General features: G+C 57.6%; 6 protein-coding genes across 6 annotated transcripts; 3 read left to right on the top strand and 3 right to left on the bottom strand.

The window, feature by feature from the left end:
- Positions 1-1,281: 1,281 nt before the first annotated feature.
- Positions 1,282-2,779, top strand: MKK02DRAFT_6876 (uncharacterized protein; the record flags this gene model as incomplete). The annotated part of the gene is made up of 5 exons (XM_053093687.1): positions 1,282-1,664; positions 1,745-1,826; positions 1,877-2,170; positions 2,232-2,679; positions 2,736-2,779. Coding segments are annotated over 5 exons (1,251 nt in total), but the record flags the coding sequence as incomplete, so codon positions are not given.
- Positions 2,780-3,422: 643 nt separating this feature from the next.
- On the bottom strand, positions 3,423-5,302 carry MKK02DRAFT_17177 (kinase-like domain-containing protein; the record flags this gene model as incomplete). The annotated part of the gene is made up of 8 exons (XM_053085747.1): positions 3,423-3,610; positions 3,666-3,916; positions 3,973-4,039; positions 4,085-4,150; positions 4,205-4,221; positions 4,267-4,857; positions 4,904-4,917; positions 4,961-5,302. The coding sequence occupies 8 exons, from the start codon at positions 5,300-5,302 to the stop codon at positions 3,423-3,425; spliced, it is 1,536 nt and encodes a 511-aa protein (XP_052943438.1).
- A 2,534-nt stretch (positions 5,303-7,836) lies between these two features.
- On the top strand, positions 7,837-8,907 carry MKK02DRAFT_28454 (uncharacterized protein; the record flags this gene model as incomplete). Its single annotated transcript, XM_053087557.1, has 1 exon — positions 7,837-8,907. One exon carries the CDS (start codon positions 7,837-7,839, stop codon positions 8,905-8,907), a length of 1,071 nt encoding a protein of 356 aa, XP_052943439.1.
- A 2,234-nt stretch (positions 8,908-11,141) lies between these two features.
- Positions 11,142-12,288, bottom strand: MKK02DRAFT_28455 (uncharacterized protein; the record flags this gene model as incomplete). The annotated part of the gene is made up of 6 exons (XM_053087558.1): positions 11,142-11,231; positions 11,283-11,546; positions 11,593-11,642; positions 11,688-11,715; positions 11,762-12,112; positions 12,160-12,288. 6 exons carry the CDS (start codon positions 12,286-12,288, stop codon positions 11,142-11,144), a joined length of 912 nt encoding a protein of 303 aa, XP_052943440.1.
- A 773-nt stretch (positions 12,289-13,061) lies between these two features.
- Positions 13,062-13,562, top strand: MKK02DRAFT_28456 (uncharacterized protein; the record flags this gene model as incomplete). Its single annotated transcript, XM_053087559.1, has 1 exon — positions 13,062-13,562. The coding sequence occupies one exon, from the start codon at positions 13,062-13,064 to the stop codon at positions 13,560-13,562; it is 501 nt and encodes a 166-aa protein (XP_052943441.1).
- Positions 13,563-14,814: 1,252 nt separating this feature from the next.
- Positions 14,815-17,035, bottom strand: MKK02DRAFT_17266 (glycoside hydrolase superfamily; the record flags this gene model as incomplete). Its single annotated transcript, XM_053085765.1, has 6 exons — positions 14,815-15,287; positions 15,330-15,403; positions 15,446-15,635; positions 15,678-16,438; positions 16,489-16,683; positions 16,728-17,035. 6 exons carry the CDS (start codon positions 17,033-17,035, stop codon positions 14,815-14,817), a joined length of 2,001 nt encoding a protein of 666 aa, XP_052943442.1.
- Positions 17,036-17,290: the final 255 nt, after the last annotated feature.

Genomic DNA, 17,290 nt, shown 5'->3' on the forward strand with positions numbered 1-17,290 from the left:
ATAAACTTGTTGGTCGATCGCTGAGTACGAGGAAGCTGATATTTGATTGAAGGTGGAGGCGAAGGTGGTGGAGGCGGAGGGGGAGTGGGGGTCCCTGGAGTGTGCGTGTGAGTGGGGGTGGGGGTGGGGAGGGACCCCCGACAACCTACCACAACAACACGCGCTCATGACACCCTCACTTGCGTATGAGCGGGACGAAACGATAACACCGGTGGTGTGGCAGTGGAGGCTAGACTCGGGGTGGAGATGAGTACTGAGCGGCCAGTGGTTCCCGCGTGAGACAGGGCAGGTGAGACATGTTGAATGGTGGGAGGTCTCACGTGAGGTACTGCATCGCCAAACAACGCGAGGATCGACGAACGCGTGTTCATTTTGTTAGTATGGCCTGTCAGGAAGGGCGCCCAGGCGCAGACCGCTTGAGACAAGCATTCGATACTGGCAGTACCGGCAGGTTGGTCTCTGACGCTCACGAGGAATGCGGTGCAGAAGTGGGTGGCGGATACAACGACCTTCCACTTTTCAGCTGTCCCTCGAGGCGTGCCATCTGCAACGGGCTCAAATTCCGGCGTCGGATTCGAAGAGATCCGATCGTGTCCCAGCGGCTTTCCCTCGTGCATTATATGGCGTAACGTTGCCAGCGCACCTCGCAGCTCTGAAGCTGCAGAACTGCATGATACGCCCCTGACGTCATCGATCAACATTCCTCATACGGACAGCTCTAGCTGCGCAATTTGTGATGTATCTCTTGTCCTGTCACAAGCATATTTACGCTTAGGGCACGATGGGCTCAGTCTCTCCGCTGCCCCCTGTTGGTACACTCTCCAGCCGCAGCCGCAAGGACTGATAATCTGTGGCTTATCGATACCGGTCAGTCCGCAGCAACGAGATCTCTTTGTCCACAAAAATAGAACAAAGAAAGCTGATCCCCGTGCAGTACAAGTCAGTCGCTGAGCGACCCCTTCGTCCACTTTCGTACATCATCAATTCGTATCCAAGGCCAAGATGGACACTCCGGACCTGGAGAAACAAGCGCTCGGTTCGGGACTCATCACCCCAACGCTGCAGCCGCCCAATTCACCGCCCCAATCACCGTCTCCTCCACATCGTATACCGCGTCGTTTCCGCCTCGCCCTCCGCCAAATCGTCTTTACCGTCTTCCTTTTCTGCCTAGGCGGTATAGGTTGGAATTGGTATGCCGGCGAAACAATTCTCAAGGTGGACGGCCTCGAATGGGCCTGGCTCCCACTCTCGTCTGCACCGCCCCTTCCGCGTCTTGTATCCTGGGGTCAAAACCTCTCTTCCTCCGACTTCACGTCGGGACTCTCCCCCTTCCCATCACACAGCCCACCCGTCGCCTCCGGAGCTGACCCCGTCGACCCAGACTCGGTATACAACCTTCATCCAATAACCTACCCTGCCTATACAGCCGCAATCGACGAATTCGTCTCGGTCGTCCTCCCCCCTCGGCTTCAGCTGGAGTATCAGACAGAGAAGGAGATGGACGGGATGGTGGGATCGGTACATGGATGGGATGCAGTGGACGAGCGGCGGGTTGTTTGGCAGACGGATAAAGATGAGGAGAGGGTGGATGGGACGGATGTGCGGAGCTGGAGGGAGGGATCGGCGTTGAGTGAGGGGTGGGAGTGGAAGTTGATGCTAGATGAGTGAGTCCCATACTTCCAGCTCACGATACTATCGGGACCTCTGCTTGGAGTACCAATGTCAAGGCAGAGCTGACTGTTAGTACCGCGACCACTTGGATAAAGCAACACCTAGCCGGGACCCGACTAGAGAAGTTATGGGCCAACCTGCCGAGCGGTATACTCGTACGCTTCCCTTCCACTCCAGCGTCTTCCGTGGCTTATGCTGATTTCAGAACGCCGATCTCATCCGCTATCTCCTCCTCGCCCTCCGCGGCGGGATCTACTCGGATACCGACACCCTCCTCCTCAAGCCGCCTTCTCGCTGGGGCGCAGGCGCCGACCTCTGGCGAGGCGGGAAAGGGTGGATGAGCGAGGCGGATATAGCACGCATGGAGCTGCTCAGCGGTGCAAGTGAGGAAGAGCGGGACCGAGAGATGGATCGCCTGTTGGGCAGAGCGAGGGTTGTCGTTGGTATTGAGGCGGACGTCGGGGAGCGGGAAGATTGGGCAGAGTGGTGGCCTAGGCCGGTAAGCTAACTCCGTCATTGCGTGGGTGTACCCGCTAGCCGAAAATAGCTGACAATATCAGTTGCAGATCGTCCAGTGGACAATGGCGATGGCGCCATATCACCCTATTGCACTATCGGCCGTCCTCCGCGTCCTGCATAATACCGCCACCGCCGTCACCTTTGCTCAGGATCACTACTCAAACTACACCTCCCTCCGCACTCAGCTGTCCTCTCTTCCCGTCTATCCCCCGTCCGACCTTCGGACAGAGCTCGAAGCCCAACTTGCCCACTTTGGGAAAATCAACGTCCTCACCGAGCCCCGCAATGGCGGTCCACTAGGCGTCATCAACTGGACAGGCCCCTCGGTCTTTACGGATGCTGTCCTGAGCTATCTGCTCGCGCGGTATGGGATAACATGGCGGGATCTGAGGGGGTTGCAGCGGCCATTGAGAGTGGGGGATGTGCTGGTCTTGCCAGTGACGGGTTTCAGTCCGGGCGTGGGCAATTTTGGAGCGGGAGATATATGGAGTAAGTCCGCTATGACTGGTTTTGATTCAGGTCGGGAGTCACAGCTGATACCGTAGGTGCGGAGGCAATGGTTGAGCATCACTTTAGGGGATCCTGGAAGGGCTGATACACAAGTCACCGGGGACTGCGCCGCTCCGGAAGCCTTATAGATAATAGATGGATAATAGACATCCTAGACGGGTCGGCTGGACACTGCTGGCCGTTGTAGCTATAAACTTGATAGGACATCTTGTATCATTTGGATTGTAATGCCAGTACTGTTTAGGCCCATCAAGACGCAGTAAGGAGGCATAAAGCAACCATGAACCGCGGTTCATAGTCCAGCAGTCGTAATTACTCGTACGACTACAGTCAAGCAGATATTAGATCGCCTACAAGCCCCTATCCGTGTATATTGTCCGCTCTAGATCTCCCTACAGATCCCCCTCCCTTTCGCGGGGTCATACCGATAGCGGCCGTCCCTTGACCGTCCCCGGGTCCCTCAATCTCACCGTTCCCATCCTATCCCAGTCCATTCCCGCATCGTCCGCAAGCACAGTCTCCTCGGACTCCTCCCGCAGATGTAGCCTGTCTAGTCTCGGCGAGTCGTCCGAGCCTCTATCAGATCCTGACGCGTCCGAGCCGGAGATGAAGGACAGGTGACCATATCGTTTGTCCTGATATGGCGCCTTGAAGGTCCATCCCTTGAACGCCAGCCTGATAGATCAGCTTCTGTTCAAACCGAAGGGGGAGCGTCACTAAGCTCACTCTTTCCTGATCTCCAAGAGGTCCTTCCCTAGCTTTCGATGCCCAAGCAGAGGGTCCCGAGTGGCATCGGCGGCGGCGCCGTTGGCAGCTGCTAGCGGTTCATCCGGGATGTCCGTGTCGAAGTGGCGGGTATCGTCATCGGTCGACAGGCCGGGGTTGTACGGCGGGTCCATCTTGTGCATGTCTGAAGATCAGCTAGAGCCTACATACTCGCCTGGATGGAGATGGTAGATACGCACTGTCCCAGTCAAGCCCTGCGAACCATTTGTGCCCCTTGATCTCGCCCGCTCCGTCGCTGCCTAGACCCGCCCCAAACCCGCTCCGGGAAGTCAGGCTTGAAGCACCTCGGACCGTCAAAACCGAAGGAGCGTTCTGAGCCGAAGCGCCGATCCTGTCTTCTGGCTCGCACAGGAGTCGAGTGAGCAGATCGATACAATCTGGAGAGAGACGCGGTGTCGTAGGGAACTTCAGCGCGGTACGCCAGTTCAGGCTGTATCATGAGCTATGTCTTCCTGGTTCGGGCCGATACTGAGAACTGAAGCTTACATCTTCTGCCGGGTGACGTGCCGGGAGGAGCTGACGAAGGGAGGGTAGCCGTAGAGCGATTCATACACTGACAAGTCAGCCTGTATACCCTTCATCAGAGCATGCGACTCACTGATCACGCCCAGACTCCACCAGTCACAGCCAAAGCCGTAGCCTTGTCCTCGAATGACCTCAGGAGCTGCTATGTCAGCTGTGTTCACTTCCGGACGCGATGGCTGCTCTCAGCACATACCCATATACGAGTTGGTCCTACATCGTCAGCTCCAACCCCGCAAATCCCACGAATCGACTCACCCGCATACCGAGTACGCCAGCTTCTTCCTGTTCTTATCCCGCCAGGTCAACACCCCCTTCCCCTCCTCCATCCACTCTTTCCCCATGATCCTCTCCACATCCTGCCTCTTCATGCGCTTCTTGGCCGTCCCCGCCGGGGCTGGATACTCCAAGTCGATCCCATGCTTCTTGAGCAGCGCCTGCCTCTGATGTTCATAGTAGTTGGTGTCGTGCGCCCAATGGAGGTCGGTGGCGAGCCCAAAGTCGGACACCCGAATATGTCCCTCCGGCGTAAAGAGAAAGTTGTCGGGTTTGATATCGCGATGGATGTACCCTAGAGTGTGCGTTTCTTCGAGGGCGAGAATCATCTCGGCAATGTAGAATCGGGTCATGTCTTCTGGGAAGGTGTCGCGCTCGACGAGCAGGTTGAGGAGGTCCCCGCCGCCCATAAATTCAAGGACGAGGAAGAGGTGGTCCTTGTCCTGGAAGGCGTAGTGAAGCTGAACGATCCAGCTGGGCTTGTCGCCTTGCGCGGGAGCAGACCGAGACGAGGCGGCAGCGAGGAGATCCTTTTCCGCTTTGACATGGCCTTCTTGCGATTTGCGAAGCATACTGAGATGTCAGCTGTCACGTCGGAACGCTGACACCTCGAGCTTACTCTGATTTTCGAAGCTGAATGTCAGTACAACTCAATCTGCAATAAGAAATTGCTTACCTGCTTCATCGCGACCAATCTGCCGGTCTTCCGCTCCCGTGCGATGCGCACCACTCCGAATGCCCCATGTCCAATCACTCGTCCCATCTCGAACGCCTGTGCCCCAACTCTACGTCTCCTCTCCCGCAGGATCCGATTCTCCTCCCTGACCATGCCGTCCCGCCGCTCCTCCTTCTCCGCCTCCGACATGAACCGGTTCTCAGGCTGAGCGAACTCCGTTTCGAGATTCGCGAGCCGTCTTGCGCGGTTCAAGAGATAATTGCCAGGATGGGCGGGCTTGGAGGCAGTAGCGGGCTTGAGGAGGGCGTGGTAGTACTGCTCAAAGAAGAGGGCGATAGACATTGCCTTTTCGAGAGTGGGCAGGGATGGCTCGATGATCCGGAAGGGCTGCGAGAAGGTGGGTGAAGGAGGCCTGACTGGAGGCATGGGAGCGGGAGGAGCGAGCGGCTGCATCGCAGGAGTAAAGGTGGTCGAGGAGAAGTGCGCCGGCAGTCCTGATATCTCCGCCGCGATCGCCTCGAGTTCGTCACTAGGTTGGGGTCGAGCAGGGAGGGCCTTCTTACGGATCTGGAAGGGCGGGTCCGAGCGCTTCCGGCTTGACCGTAATGGAGGTGAGACAGCCGACAGAGGCGCGATGCTGACTGTTGTGGGTGCGGCTTCGAACGGGTTCGGTAAGCGCTGCGCCTCCGGGCGATCATGCGAGGGGACAACGTCAAAGTAGCCGGTGGCAGCGAAGCGGGCGATGAGGTTGGGCGTCTCGGCCCCTGCGAGTGAAGCCGAGATGGAGGGGTGATTACGCATGGTCTGCGGAAGGGGAGTGTTGACGGAAGAGTAGATGGATGAGGGGAGTCCGTTAACAACGTGTAGCTGACCAGCGGGGATTCTGCCATGAGCTATGGCTTTACTAAGAAGCAGAGGACTCACGGGACTTTGGTGTTCCTCCCGACGGTCTTGCTCCATGCTGTCGCTTCGACCACCGCTGCGACAGCCCTCGCCTGCTGCTCCTTTGCGCGAGATTTGACGAGCTCCTTGATTGGGTTTGCCCAGGACGGCTCTGCGGATCAGCTTGGGGCTACAGCGCTTGTGCTCTGACTCACCACCAAGCTTATCTCCGACGCCTTCCACAGACCAGCGAAGTAGCAGCTCGGTCGCCTCCTCGAATGTGGATGCGTGGAAGATGTGTCTAGTCGTCAGTCTAGGCAGGAACAGAGACTGCTCACCTAAAGTCGGTCGGTGCACCGATACTTCGCTTGTCCACCTTCCGATACCTCAGCCCATTTTGCACGCCTGCCGCTGCCTCTTCTCGTCTCGGCCCTTTCCCCTTTACATCTCCAGCTCTCTGCCTCATGCCTTGTCCCCCTCCTGGACCCACCCGCCTCCCCGTCGCTTTGACATCGGCCGGGTCGACATTCGCCCTTGCTTTGGTTTGCTCGTACCGTAACCCAGCAACTGCCGGGGCTTTGCCCTTCCCCTTATCCACCTCCGGTAGTCGTTTGCCCATATCACCCGGATCGCTCTCTTGCTCGGGGTAAAAGCGGGAATTGTAGAGCGCAACGCCGAGCCGGGTTGTCGTGCTCGAGACGAGATCGATAAGGTCGTTGAAGCCAGAGTGGGCAATGTTGGGACTGGCTATGGATGCCATAGTGCAGGGAGAGGAGGATCTGCAGAAGAGTCAGACCGGGACGGGCGATCATGAGGGGGAAGAGCGGGTGTCTCGAGGTGGATTGTTATAGCTCACCTTGTCTCAGAAACACGAAATCAGCTCGCCCCGCTGTTCAGTGGATATGTAGATCAGAGAGAAGTGAGTATAGATAGACAAGAGACAGCTACCGGAGATACCGTTGCCACCGCCTTTGTCTGCCATGACGCTGTGTGCATCCACACATTGGAAAGGGAGGTAGAATAAGCTTTGGCCAGGGAACATCCGGTCACACCCCCTCCTTTCCGCCAAACCTTCCCCTCGCTGATACATGATCTCCGATATTTTGCCGATACGACGATCTACGAGGGAGAGGGATTTGTGAAGGTCCGAGCGTGAGGGCTTGAGGGGCCGCAGCAGGTGAAGCGATCAGCGCGATCAGTCGAAACGAGGGGTCGTTTCAGGTTCGTCATCGTCGGGAGAGCGGGGTGACTGAAGCAGGAAATGTGTATGCGACACTATATGTCTATGCTCGCTGGCGGGGCAGAGGTCGAGGCATATGATGCTCGGACATAGCGCAGGTGACGTAGAAGCGATCGTACATGCAAGGTCGTCGACGTCGGACACTACCACAAGCAAGTCCAGGCAAAGCTGGCAAAGCGCGTCCCCAGCTTGGAGCCCCGCAGGAACAAGAGGAATGTGGCAGAAACGCGTGTGGCGGGAAGTAAGTGGCGAATCTGCCTCACTCAGGCTCACGGCGAGATTCCTGAGACTGTACATCGGCTTACATGCCCGACAGTGGTGATGAACAAGTGCCCCACCAAGGATCCATATTTTCGTAGCTGGCGCCTCCAAGCTGGCATCACACGTTTCGTGGGAGAAGAACTAGAACATGGGTGGCGCAAGGGGTAGCTATCACTAATGCATGCCAAGGGGCTCGAGGTAGCAGGCCAGCCTCCTAAAGGACCACCAACTCGCCCATCCTCTCGGGAGAAACCGGGCGATGTCCTTTGATTGAACTTTTGAGGCGGCCCATCACGCCATCTTTGCCCCTTGAAACTGCAGCAAGGGCGTCCCGCTCGGAAAGATTCGGGCGATGTCCCTTCACGAATCTTGTAAAGGTCATATTGTACTCTGCAGAGGCCATTTGGTGACGCTGCGCCCGTTCCTCGCCACTCCGTCTTGTATACAATCGCCTCGTGCTACCTTCCCGTCAGTTTGGCTACACAGTTCCACAATGTCTACTCGCGATGACTCTGGAGACGTCGGATTCCACTGTCACCGCCTCGACGATGCTACCAACGCATTCTTTGACAGCATAGACGCTTGGAAGCTCGATCGCACATGTGACCCTGCGAAGGGTTACTTCATGGAGCTTCCGGATCGCATCGACGCCATCATCGATCAGGCAGCTAGGCTCAAGGCTCTGCGACTGGCGTGCTCGGGTCCGCCCCCTCATTCATATCCGCCAACTGACCACGAGAATGCTCACTTCGGATCGAGGGCGGCTACGCAGTCTGCCGTGGATGTGAGCGACATGCCCGAGGGGCACCACACGCCTGCAGTGGTGACCCCGTTCCAGTACCCAGATCCTGTCTTCCAAGCCGGCTTCGACGCAACGTGGGGGCCGGACATTGACAACGGCTTCAACTCCGGGTCCGGGTCCGGGAATATCATGTCCTTCCCTCCCTCCTCGGATATGTCCTGGCAGCCAGGCATCCCTCATGGCTTCGAGGAAACCCCAAGACCGGAAGCATACGACGGGAGAGGCTTCCCTGACCTCGGGTATGAAGTGCCTACAATACCTACCCCTGATACACTACAGCAACCCACCTCCCAAGGCTTTGACCCGAATTCGGCCCTAAGTGAGTTCAGCGGAAGCGATCTCGCACGGGGGTATATCATGCCTGATACCTACAACGTCCTCCCTCAGAACACCCAACACGCCTTCGACACGAACCCAGAGACTCGAGCCGCTCTCCCCAGCACGGTACTACTGACCGGCAAATCGGACAACATATCGGTCAGAAAGATGGAGCAAGTCGATCCCGCCACAGGCCAGATTGGAAAGAGCGCACTGATGACAAACGTGACGATGGTCTTTCCAACGTCCGGTCTCTGCCATCTGCCAGACCACAGTCATGTCACCACTCACCAGTCCGGTGTCCGCCAGGGACAGATGTGGAGCAATGGGCGTCTAGTTTGCGTATGGCAGGCAAGAGCGGTGGCGCAGATAAGATACCGTACCATACCAGCTGGTATAGGCGTGCCGAGCTCGATGGATGGTCGGGGGGTGCCCTCCGTCTGACCCGATTGCCCGCCATTCACTTGACTTCCACTCACAAGGCCTATGTAGACACTCCGCTTCAGTCCAGCGCCTCGAGGTCCGGTCTCTGTGCCGATGGCGCCGTTTGGTATAGCCCTTGCCTCTAATCACATGTCTTCAGCCCGCTTTAGATACGGGACGAGCGACAAATACGAGTAGGCTACTGAGGGCGCTCGTGGCCTCATTCGAGATCTGACAGCAGGGCAATCACGCGCTTCGTGACGGTAGTAGTTGGTCCGGCCAGGAGACCGAAACTGAAGCAGCAGCGACCGCACACGTCCCAATCTTAGGGCTTCCCGTCGTCCGCCCCTTTGGACAGAGCGATGAGACAACGTACCACTACATGATCGTCTAAGGTCGCTTGGGTGGCAAATGCCGCCAAGGGTTTCGTCGGGTCCATGAACTCTCTCTGTCATACCAGCGTGGGATCGGAAGCGCCTCGTCAGCGACTCATGCACCTTCCCCAGCCGATCAGCTGCGCAGCCGAGTACTATATGTATGCTTATGTACTGACGCGATGGGCGCACATTGGAGTGATCAGCCCCTTGATGAGCGGCCCCAGCAGCTAGCTCGGACAGCCTGACAGCGCCGTGACCCGGGACGAATCGGACTTTGTCCTTTGTTCCGCCTTGCAACCCCGCTGTGCATGCCTTACCGATTCCGTCAGCCTGCTATGATAGTCTGGACTCTCTCGGGTACGATCGAACGACATCCATTCTCAAGCTTGATCGTGAGAGGGGGTGCGAATATGTGCCTTTGCGATCTAGTCTCGCCACTTTCTCTTTCTGCCCTTCCACAACCCTCCGGCGCTTTGCACCTTCGTCCTCCTGATAAAGCACCATGTCTTACAACGAACTCGCAGGAGCCGCTGCTTCACTGTACGCCGCATGCGATGCCTTGAGGGATGCTGACCTGAGCGAAAGTCGACCAGAATATGTCAGCAACCTGCAGAGGCGTCTCGCCGAAATCAACCGCCACTTGTCCATCGCCAGCGCTCTGGGATTGGCGTGCCCAGTTGTGCCTCCACCAGAAATGGGTTCCAGCGAGCAAGATCGCGAATTGTGGGCCGCCAGTGATGCTGGAGCAACTCTGCCCAGTTCGGACCTCGACAACGTCGACCTCTCCTTTCCTCCCTTTGCTGACCCTGATGCACCAGGCCTCTCTACTTTCCAAAAGTACAATTCAGCTCGGGGTTTGACTCCTCCCCCTTTCGATTCCGGTGGCTTCCCCACTCCTGACCACACCATGGCTCCTTCAAATCCCCCCTGGCTTGATCCTCTCATGCCGGCCGATGCGACCGGCCCTCACACTACCAGTGCAACGCAGATCCCAAATGCCCGAGACAACCCTGAAGAGACCCACACTTCCACCGAGAACCCCCGCCCATATATACTGACCGCGCGAGTGGGTTTGAGCCATCATGACATCACAGGCGAGACCCTCCCCGTACTGATGACGAACATCAACTTGAGACACATCACGGGCATGGAGTCGCAGGCTCTGGAGGGCGCCAACTCCAGTGACGTTCGCTGGCGAGGATCATATGGCTCAATGGGGCAACGCGTCTGTTATTTCGTGAGAAACGCTACATGGATCAACATCAGCATAGGAGAACCTGTGCCAAACCCGGTGGACGGCGGCTGGAACAACCCTGTCTGACTGTCGCGTGCTGCCATCTTCATAGGCCTTCGTACATCCCATGCATACCCATCTGTCCAGTCCTTGGCCGCACCGTGGGGCTCTCCCGCTACCAGCAGAGCCATACCTCCATGCCGATAAGATAGCGTTACTCTACAGGTTTCAGCCCGCTTCAGCGCACGTCGTGAGCGATGACGACCAGGATGACGCAACTTGAGTTGCGTCCTGCTATGACCATCCGAAACAGCATCATAATGACAGCAGTGCCGTATCAAGATTAGATCTGGGCTCGGTATCTTGAGAGGGACGCGAGAAGTGAATGAGCGAGAGACAGTTGTGCCGTTTGAAGAGATTCGGTTCACAGTACGCTGGTTCATATCTACAATCGACCCTCCACTTTCCCTTCTGCGTCCACTTGCTCCACAAATCTAAATCACACCTGAAAGCCCGAACGAACATATTACACGCCTCATGGACTGTAACCTGAACCTGAACCCGAATTCCCCTCCTCTAGCTCACCCAGTCCGCCCGATCTAGTCGTAAAGTATCTCCGCCCGAACGTCCTCCGTGAGCGCCTACTAATGCTCCTGTCCCTGCCTCCACTCGTCTTGCGGTCCATCACCGTACGGGACGGGGTACACCGATCCTTGGAACGGAGGTGGTCCAGCCTGACCATCAGCGCCATCCCCGAAATCTACTAGAGCCTGGCTCTGGCTCACATCGGGACCCCAGCTCGCATCCCCCTCGCGTCCGCTGTACATGTCGCCGATGTGGTCATACCCCAATCCGCTGCGCGGGAGGTTGTGAGGTGCCGGCGCGTTGGCCGTGGTGGGGCTGTGGTTGGCCGAAGAGCCGGCGTAAAGGTGAGGCTCGTATCGGATGGGGTAGCGGTCCGCGCCGGGTTGAGACTGGTTGAGGGCGTGGGCACGGGGATCAGTGGGGAAGGTAGAAGTAGGTGGAGGGTAAGGGGAAGCAGTGGGAGCCTGTGACTCAGCGAAAGCAAGTAAAGACAAATGCAGATATACTCACAGATGATGAAGACATCACCCTGCTTCGGGTACCGCGTGGGGTGAAGCCATCTGTCGGTCAGTAGTGTCTCGACGATACATGTCGAATGGACTTACCAGCAGTGTTGCCGGCGGGCTGTCCCTCCTGATGGTCAGCGATGCCCAGTATTTATCCCCTAGTAGGCACTCACTCGTCCGCCACTGCTACCCTCCCTAGGACTGGCCAAGGGTCCTTGCGCCTGCCCATTCCCATTTCCGGCTTGCGCACCGCCCTCATACCCCGCATACCCCTCTGGCTTCGTGTCTCCCGCAGGAGCCTGGTAGTGCCGCCCGACCGAGTAGTTGTAGAGTTGCCGCCTAAGCTCGGCATTCTCCTCGCGGAGATACGCGTTTTCCTGCTGGAGCCCTGCAAAGTCTTTTGAGCTTGGGGAAAGTGGCGCGCCGTTGGATCCTACGCCCATGCGGTTGGAGTAGGCGGCAGACGAGAGCTGGCGACGTGAGTCTTCCAACTGGTTTGTGAGGAGTGACACCGTCTCTTCGAGCTGGCCCGTCAGCACAATCCTACGCGTTCAAAGGCGATTGTACTCACAGTCTTGAGGTGAGCCTTGCGCTTCTCGCGATGCCTCCTCTGGGCCTTTGCGTTCCTTGTCCTTCCATCATCGTCGTCCATGATGCCGTTGATGGATTTGGTACTGTCGAAAGCGGCTCCAGCAGCCATTTGGGAATGTGAAAGAAGGATGAAAGAGTGGGAAGGGGGGTGATCGCTTATGTACAGGAGGACGTAAAGAGGCTAGTGGGATGCCGTTCTGCCGACGAGAGATGATCGAGATTTGGCCCGAGTCTTGGCCGTCTGGTAATAGATAAGGGAGGTGGGGAGACGGAGTTGAGGTATGAAGTGTTTAGCGAGGGCGGGCGCCGTGTCTGGCAGCCAAGAGTAGATCGGGGTCCGCGAGTGGCGGGAATGCACTGGAATATCGGTTGGTTGCCCGAGATCGTCGATGCCGTTGGAGAGAGGACGAGCAGTCGGGGGCCGAAGGGTAGGGGTGAGATCAAGAGAAGGAGGGGAGGGGAGGGGAGGCTTAGCGCGTCGGGCGCGGCGGTGTTGATTGTTCTTTGCGGGTCCGAGCTGGAGCTAAGCTTAGCTCGTGATCGTCGGTGTTACGTGTTGTAGGCTGATGTGATATGAGGTCAAGCTAAGCAAGAGCTATAGCAGTAAGAGTACCAAGAGTGGAGCTGTAGTCAGAGGTAAGAGGTAAGAGCAGAGGGGAGAGAGAGGGAAAACAAGGATCAGTCAATCACGCAAATTGCCGGCAACTGTGGGGTAATCGAAGGAATCGCGCTAATCGAAATATCGGCATTAACGTTACGGCCGCTGCAAACGTGTTCATGCTGTCATCCCTCCTTCTCAGAGTCAAGCCAGCCCTCCATGCATGCAGCTTTCGCGTCCCCATGCATACGACCCGCTCCAGACACCTCACTGATTCCCTCTGCATGTGCTGCGAGCTGCTGCGGAACCTGCATTTCTTTTTCGCCACACTCGGATATACCTTATTCGCCACTCCTCCCCCCTCTGACTCAAGCACCTGGACGCGTCTCGGCGTTACCCTGAAATTTTCTCCGGGCGGTGTTTGGCCCGATATCGGCGCCGCTCCTCCTTGCTCCTCCTTATTCTTTGCTTCCGTCTCGGCGTCGTACTCGCCTTGGGCCTCGCTATTCCGCTGGAGTGATCGAGGCCCGCTGACGGAGCACGAGCATCCCGCATTCACCTCTCCCCTCCATATGCATTCGCCAAGGACGCGAAGAGGGGGGGTGGGAATTGCTGCGAAAAGGGAGTCATTCGGGCCCCGTAATAAAGGTGATGTACGAGTGTGGCACTGGATGGAAGCATGGCAGACGCTAGCTGGAGCTATGGGCGGGCGAGCTGGCGGGCGAGAGGGTGCCTCGTGGTCAAAGCTCAGCGCTCAGCGCTCAGAGACGCTGTCCGGAACCTAGCTACAGCGCTCAGCGCTCAGAGACGCTGTCGGAAACCTAGCTAACCGGAAGGTGAGACGCGGTAGATCCTTGTTCTCGGGACGGGCTTGAAGCACCTCGGGGCAGCATGGTCTATTGCCCACGCAAAGTGCTAGTGATCTGCCACTGCGACTCCTTCTGACAAGAATATTCCATGCAATGGAGATCTGTCTACATGGCGGTAGCCGTAACAATGAGCAGCCACTGCCGCTTCTTATCTCTGACCGTTTCGTAACCTTGACGAGAATTGACGAGAGAGGTTCCACGCTTTCACTTCGGTTCCGAGTTCCCAATGTTCCATCTGCTCCATGCTGTCATCTGCTGTCACGCATGAGTCACGCTAAAGGGGGGTTAGTCACCAAGGAATGCTTCAGCGTTTCAGCATCGACGCCATTCAGATAGAGGTTGACTCCATTACCCATAGGCCACCAGAGGTCGCGCCCGAATCAGTCGAGACCCATCATGATCCAAACTTAGGGATACTAAGAATGTCGAGGCCTCATACGGAGGGGATGAGCAGACGTCAGCGAAAGATGCTCAGGTGCCTTTCGCTCTGTAGGCATGGAAGAGAGATTCAAGGCGTATGCATCTATCGACAAGATCAACAACCCCTCGCCACACCTCATCCTGCTAGACTACACCAGGAGCCCCGCCAGTCCAATAAGAAGACGGATTACAAATCCATCCCTTCTCTTCCCGCGCGGCCCGACTGCGCCCCTCCATGCCCTGCTTGGACGCCATCAAGACGCCCTCCCAAGTCAAAGCTGACCACCGCCTGTGATCCCACTGAACGGCGCATACCGAGAGTGACCCCACCTATAGATGTTCCGCCAGGGATCACCAATGCCCTCCGCCCCTTTCCCGCCCGCCGCCGCCGATATGTCCGCTAGGGACGCGCCGAGGGTGGAGGTCGAGTAGGAGTAGAGGGGTAACAGGCCCGACGTGACCGGACGTCGAGCCGTAGTAGACCGAAAAGATAGCCGAAAACCGTAAACCGAAACGAACCGAAACGAAAAGAAGAGATGCCCGATGCCCAAATGAAGGTTGATTATACGTCGATACCAGATCGAGTATGTGCGCACCGGGCGCGTAGAGATGGTGACCGATTCCTCGCGGAGGAACTAGCCGAGTTGTTGGAAAGATTATGATGCTGTAGATAGACCGCCGTCGTCACGTTGATGTTCGTCCCTTGTCGTTACGCCTTCCCTCCTCCCCTTCCCCTTGCTTCTCCCGCCTAGAATTTGCCAATCCCGCCGTGCGCCAACGCCCGCCTTGAGCGACCGGCGTGGTGCCCGCTACTCCGCTTCAACGACGCCGCTTCCGACCCAACCCGAGGGCTGGGGACGGTATCCCTCTTCCACATCTGGGCGTACTTTTGGTACTGGTCCGCCACGCCCTGACGGGTAAGACCGCCCATGTTGGACCATTTGCCCTTGATGGTGTCGTACGAGTCGTTGCTGACGTCGACGCTCATCCCGGTGCCAAAGTTGAACAGTCCCCAGCGGTCCATCTGGACAGTCTTGAGTGTCCAGGAGGACCACCAGACGCCGGCGTTGTTGAGGTTCTGGAGCATGTAGTCGAGGGTCGCGCTGTCGGCCATGAACTCGCCGACGTAGGTGGGGATGTTGAAGCCGTTGAACTGGTTGATCGAGGCCTGGGGGCCGTTGGCGTACGCGCCGACGTTGTTGTTGTAGTCACCGCCCATCACTGAGAGTCAGCTCGCCCTTAAATCAGACTGGCCAGACTTACTGAGGTACTCGTGCATGGTGTACATGATGTTGGTCCAGCCGTACTGCGAGGGGTTGGTACCGATGGAAGCTTGGCTAGAGGGTCAGCGGGGTCTGATAGAGAAAGGAGCGACGTACATGAGGATGTGGTTGTTGTCAACAGAGCGGACAGCGTTGTACAGGTCCTTCTGCAAGTTGTCGTTGGCACTGCCAGTGGGCTCGTTGATGAGGTCCCAAGCGGCAATGACACCCTCGTTGGCGTAGCGCGAGGCAATCTTCTTCCAGAGCTCGCCGGCGCGCTGGCGGGACTGCTGTCCATCCCAGTTGTCTATAGATCAGCCAAGCCCACACTGCAAACCAAGAGACTCACCCTCGGAGATCATGCTGTAGCGCTGCTTCTGCGTGTCCCAGATGTGGAAGACGGGGATGACGTAGACGCCGACGCGCTTGGCCTGGTTGAAAGCCCAGTCGAGACGGGTAAACCCATCGTCCGACCAGCTCCCGTCCATGTTCTGGAAGTTGCGGTACGAGAACGGCAGACGGACAACGTTGAAGCCGAGCGACTTGACCTTGTCAAAGTCGGCCGCGACGAGCCAGTTGTCCATCCACATGTTCATGAGCTCCTTGGTCTGCTTCTCGCCGAAACGCTGCTCGAGTGTCCACTGGGGGAACCGGTCCGCGTTGCCCGAGTAGTCGGTGATACCGCACATCCAGTCCTCAAAGACGAGCCAGCCACCGAGGTTGACGCCCTTGAGGACGATCTCCTTGCCGCTGGAGTCGACGACCTTGGTGCCCTTGGTCTTGAGGAAGCCCGAATTGCTGCCGGGGTAGGCAGCAGCCGAGGTGGCAGCGGCCGAAGCTGAGGCGGACCAGGCGGTGGTGGAAGCGGACCAAGCGGAAGACGCAGACCCGGTGGCCGAGGCAGACTTGGACTTGCGAGTGCCACCGCCGGCCAGGAAGCCGTTTCCGATTTCGCTGGCGCCAGCGGGCGATGCGAGGTCGGTGGCGGTAGCGTTGGCAGTTCCGTTGGTGCTGGCGGTGCCGTTGGTGCTGACGGTAGGTGCCGAGGCGGATGCAGAGAGGGTGGCCGATGCCTTGGCGGATGAGACGGGGACGTAACCTGCAGAGTCACTATTTGATGCATGCGCCATTAAAGTCCGTTCGCAAAAGGCGAGATCTACTGACCATCCGCGCATTCCTCAATTTCCTCGGCGTCGACAAACTCCCACTTCTGGTTGTCGTTGTAGCTGAGGCACTGCCAGAGCTGGAGGGTGGTGCCGGCCTCTCCGCGCCCGTCCGTGAGGTCGAGGCAGAGGTTGTGGCCGGCCCATTCCATCTGCTCGTTGGGGAGGATGAATTGCTGGTTGGTGTTGTACCTGAATGTCAGCTGATCCCTTTCCCCAAGCTAATCAAGACTCACCCGTAACCGGTCCAGACCTGGATCTTGTTCCCGTTCCACGCGCCTCCGTCCTTGACATCCATCACCATGTTGGCGGCGGTGTTCTTCCACTGGTTCCCGCCTTGCCATTGCCAGACAATGTCCGAGTTGTCGTCGCACTTCTTGAGAACAAGAAGCGCGCCTTCGTGCTCGTACTCTGGGGCGACGCAGAGTTCGGGGTGGGACTTTGGGGAGATGGTGTACTTCTTGTCGGCCGAGGGGGTGGCGGCGAGAGAAGGTGCCGCGAGGGCGAGGAGGGCGAAGAGGGTGGTGGTAGCAAGGGAGAACATCGTAGTGATTGTGTTTGGTCGGGTGTAGAGGATTTAGGAGAGTGTAGAAGGATCACTGGCCGGCAGTGATGCTATCTGTTGTTGAGAGAGAGTTAAGAGGTGGGTGGTTCCGAGAGATGCGGTGTGTGAGGATATATAGGAGATGAAAGGAGATGGGGAGAGGCGCTGCTAGTCGATCAACCTTCAAAGGAGCAGTGCTGTCAAAGCTGACTGCTTGGGTTCTTTGTAAGGAGGGGATGAAGGACAAAGAGCGGA

This window comes from Dioszegia hungarica (genome assembly GCF_025882075.1).
Source record: "Dioszegia hungarica strain PDD-24b-2 chromosome Unknown MKK02contig_16, whole genome shotgun sequence".
NCBI classification, from domain to species: Eukaryota; Fungi; Basidiomycota; class Tremellomycetes; order Tremellales; family Bulleribasidiaceae; genus Dioszegia; species Dioszegia hungarica.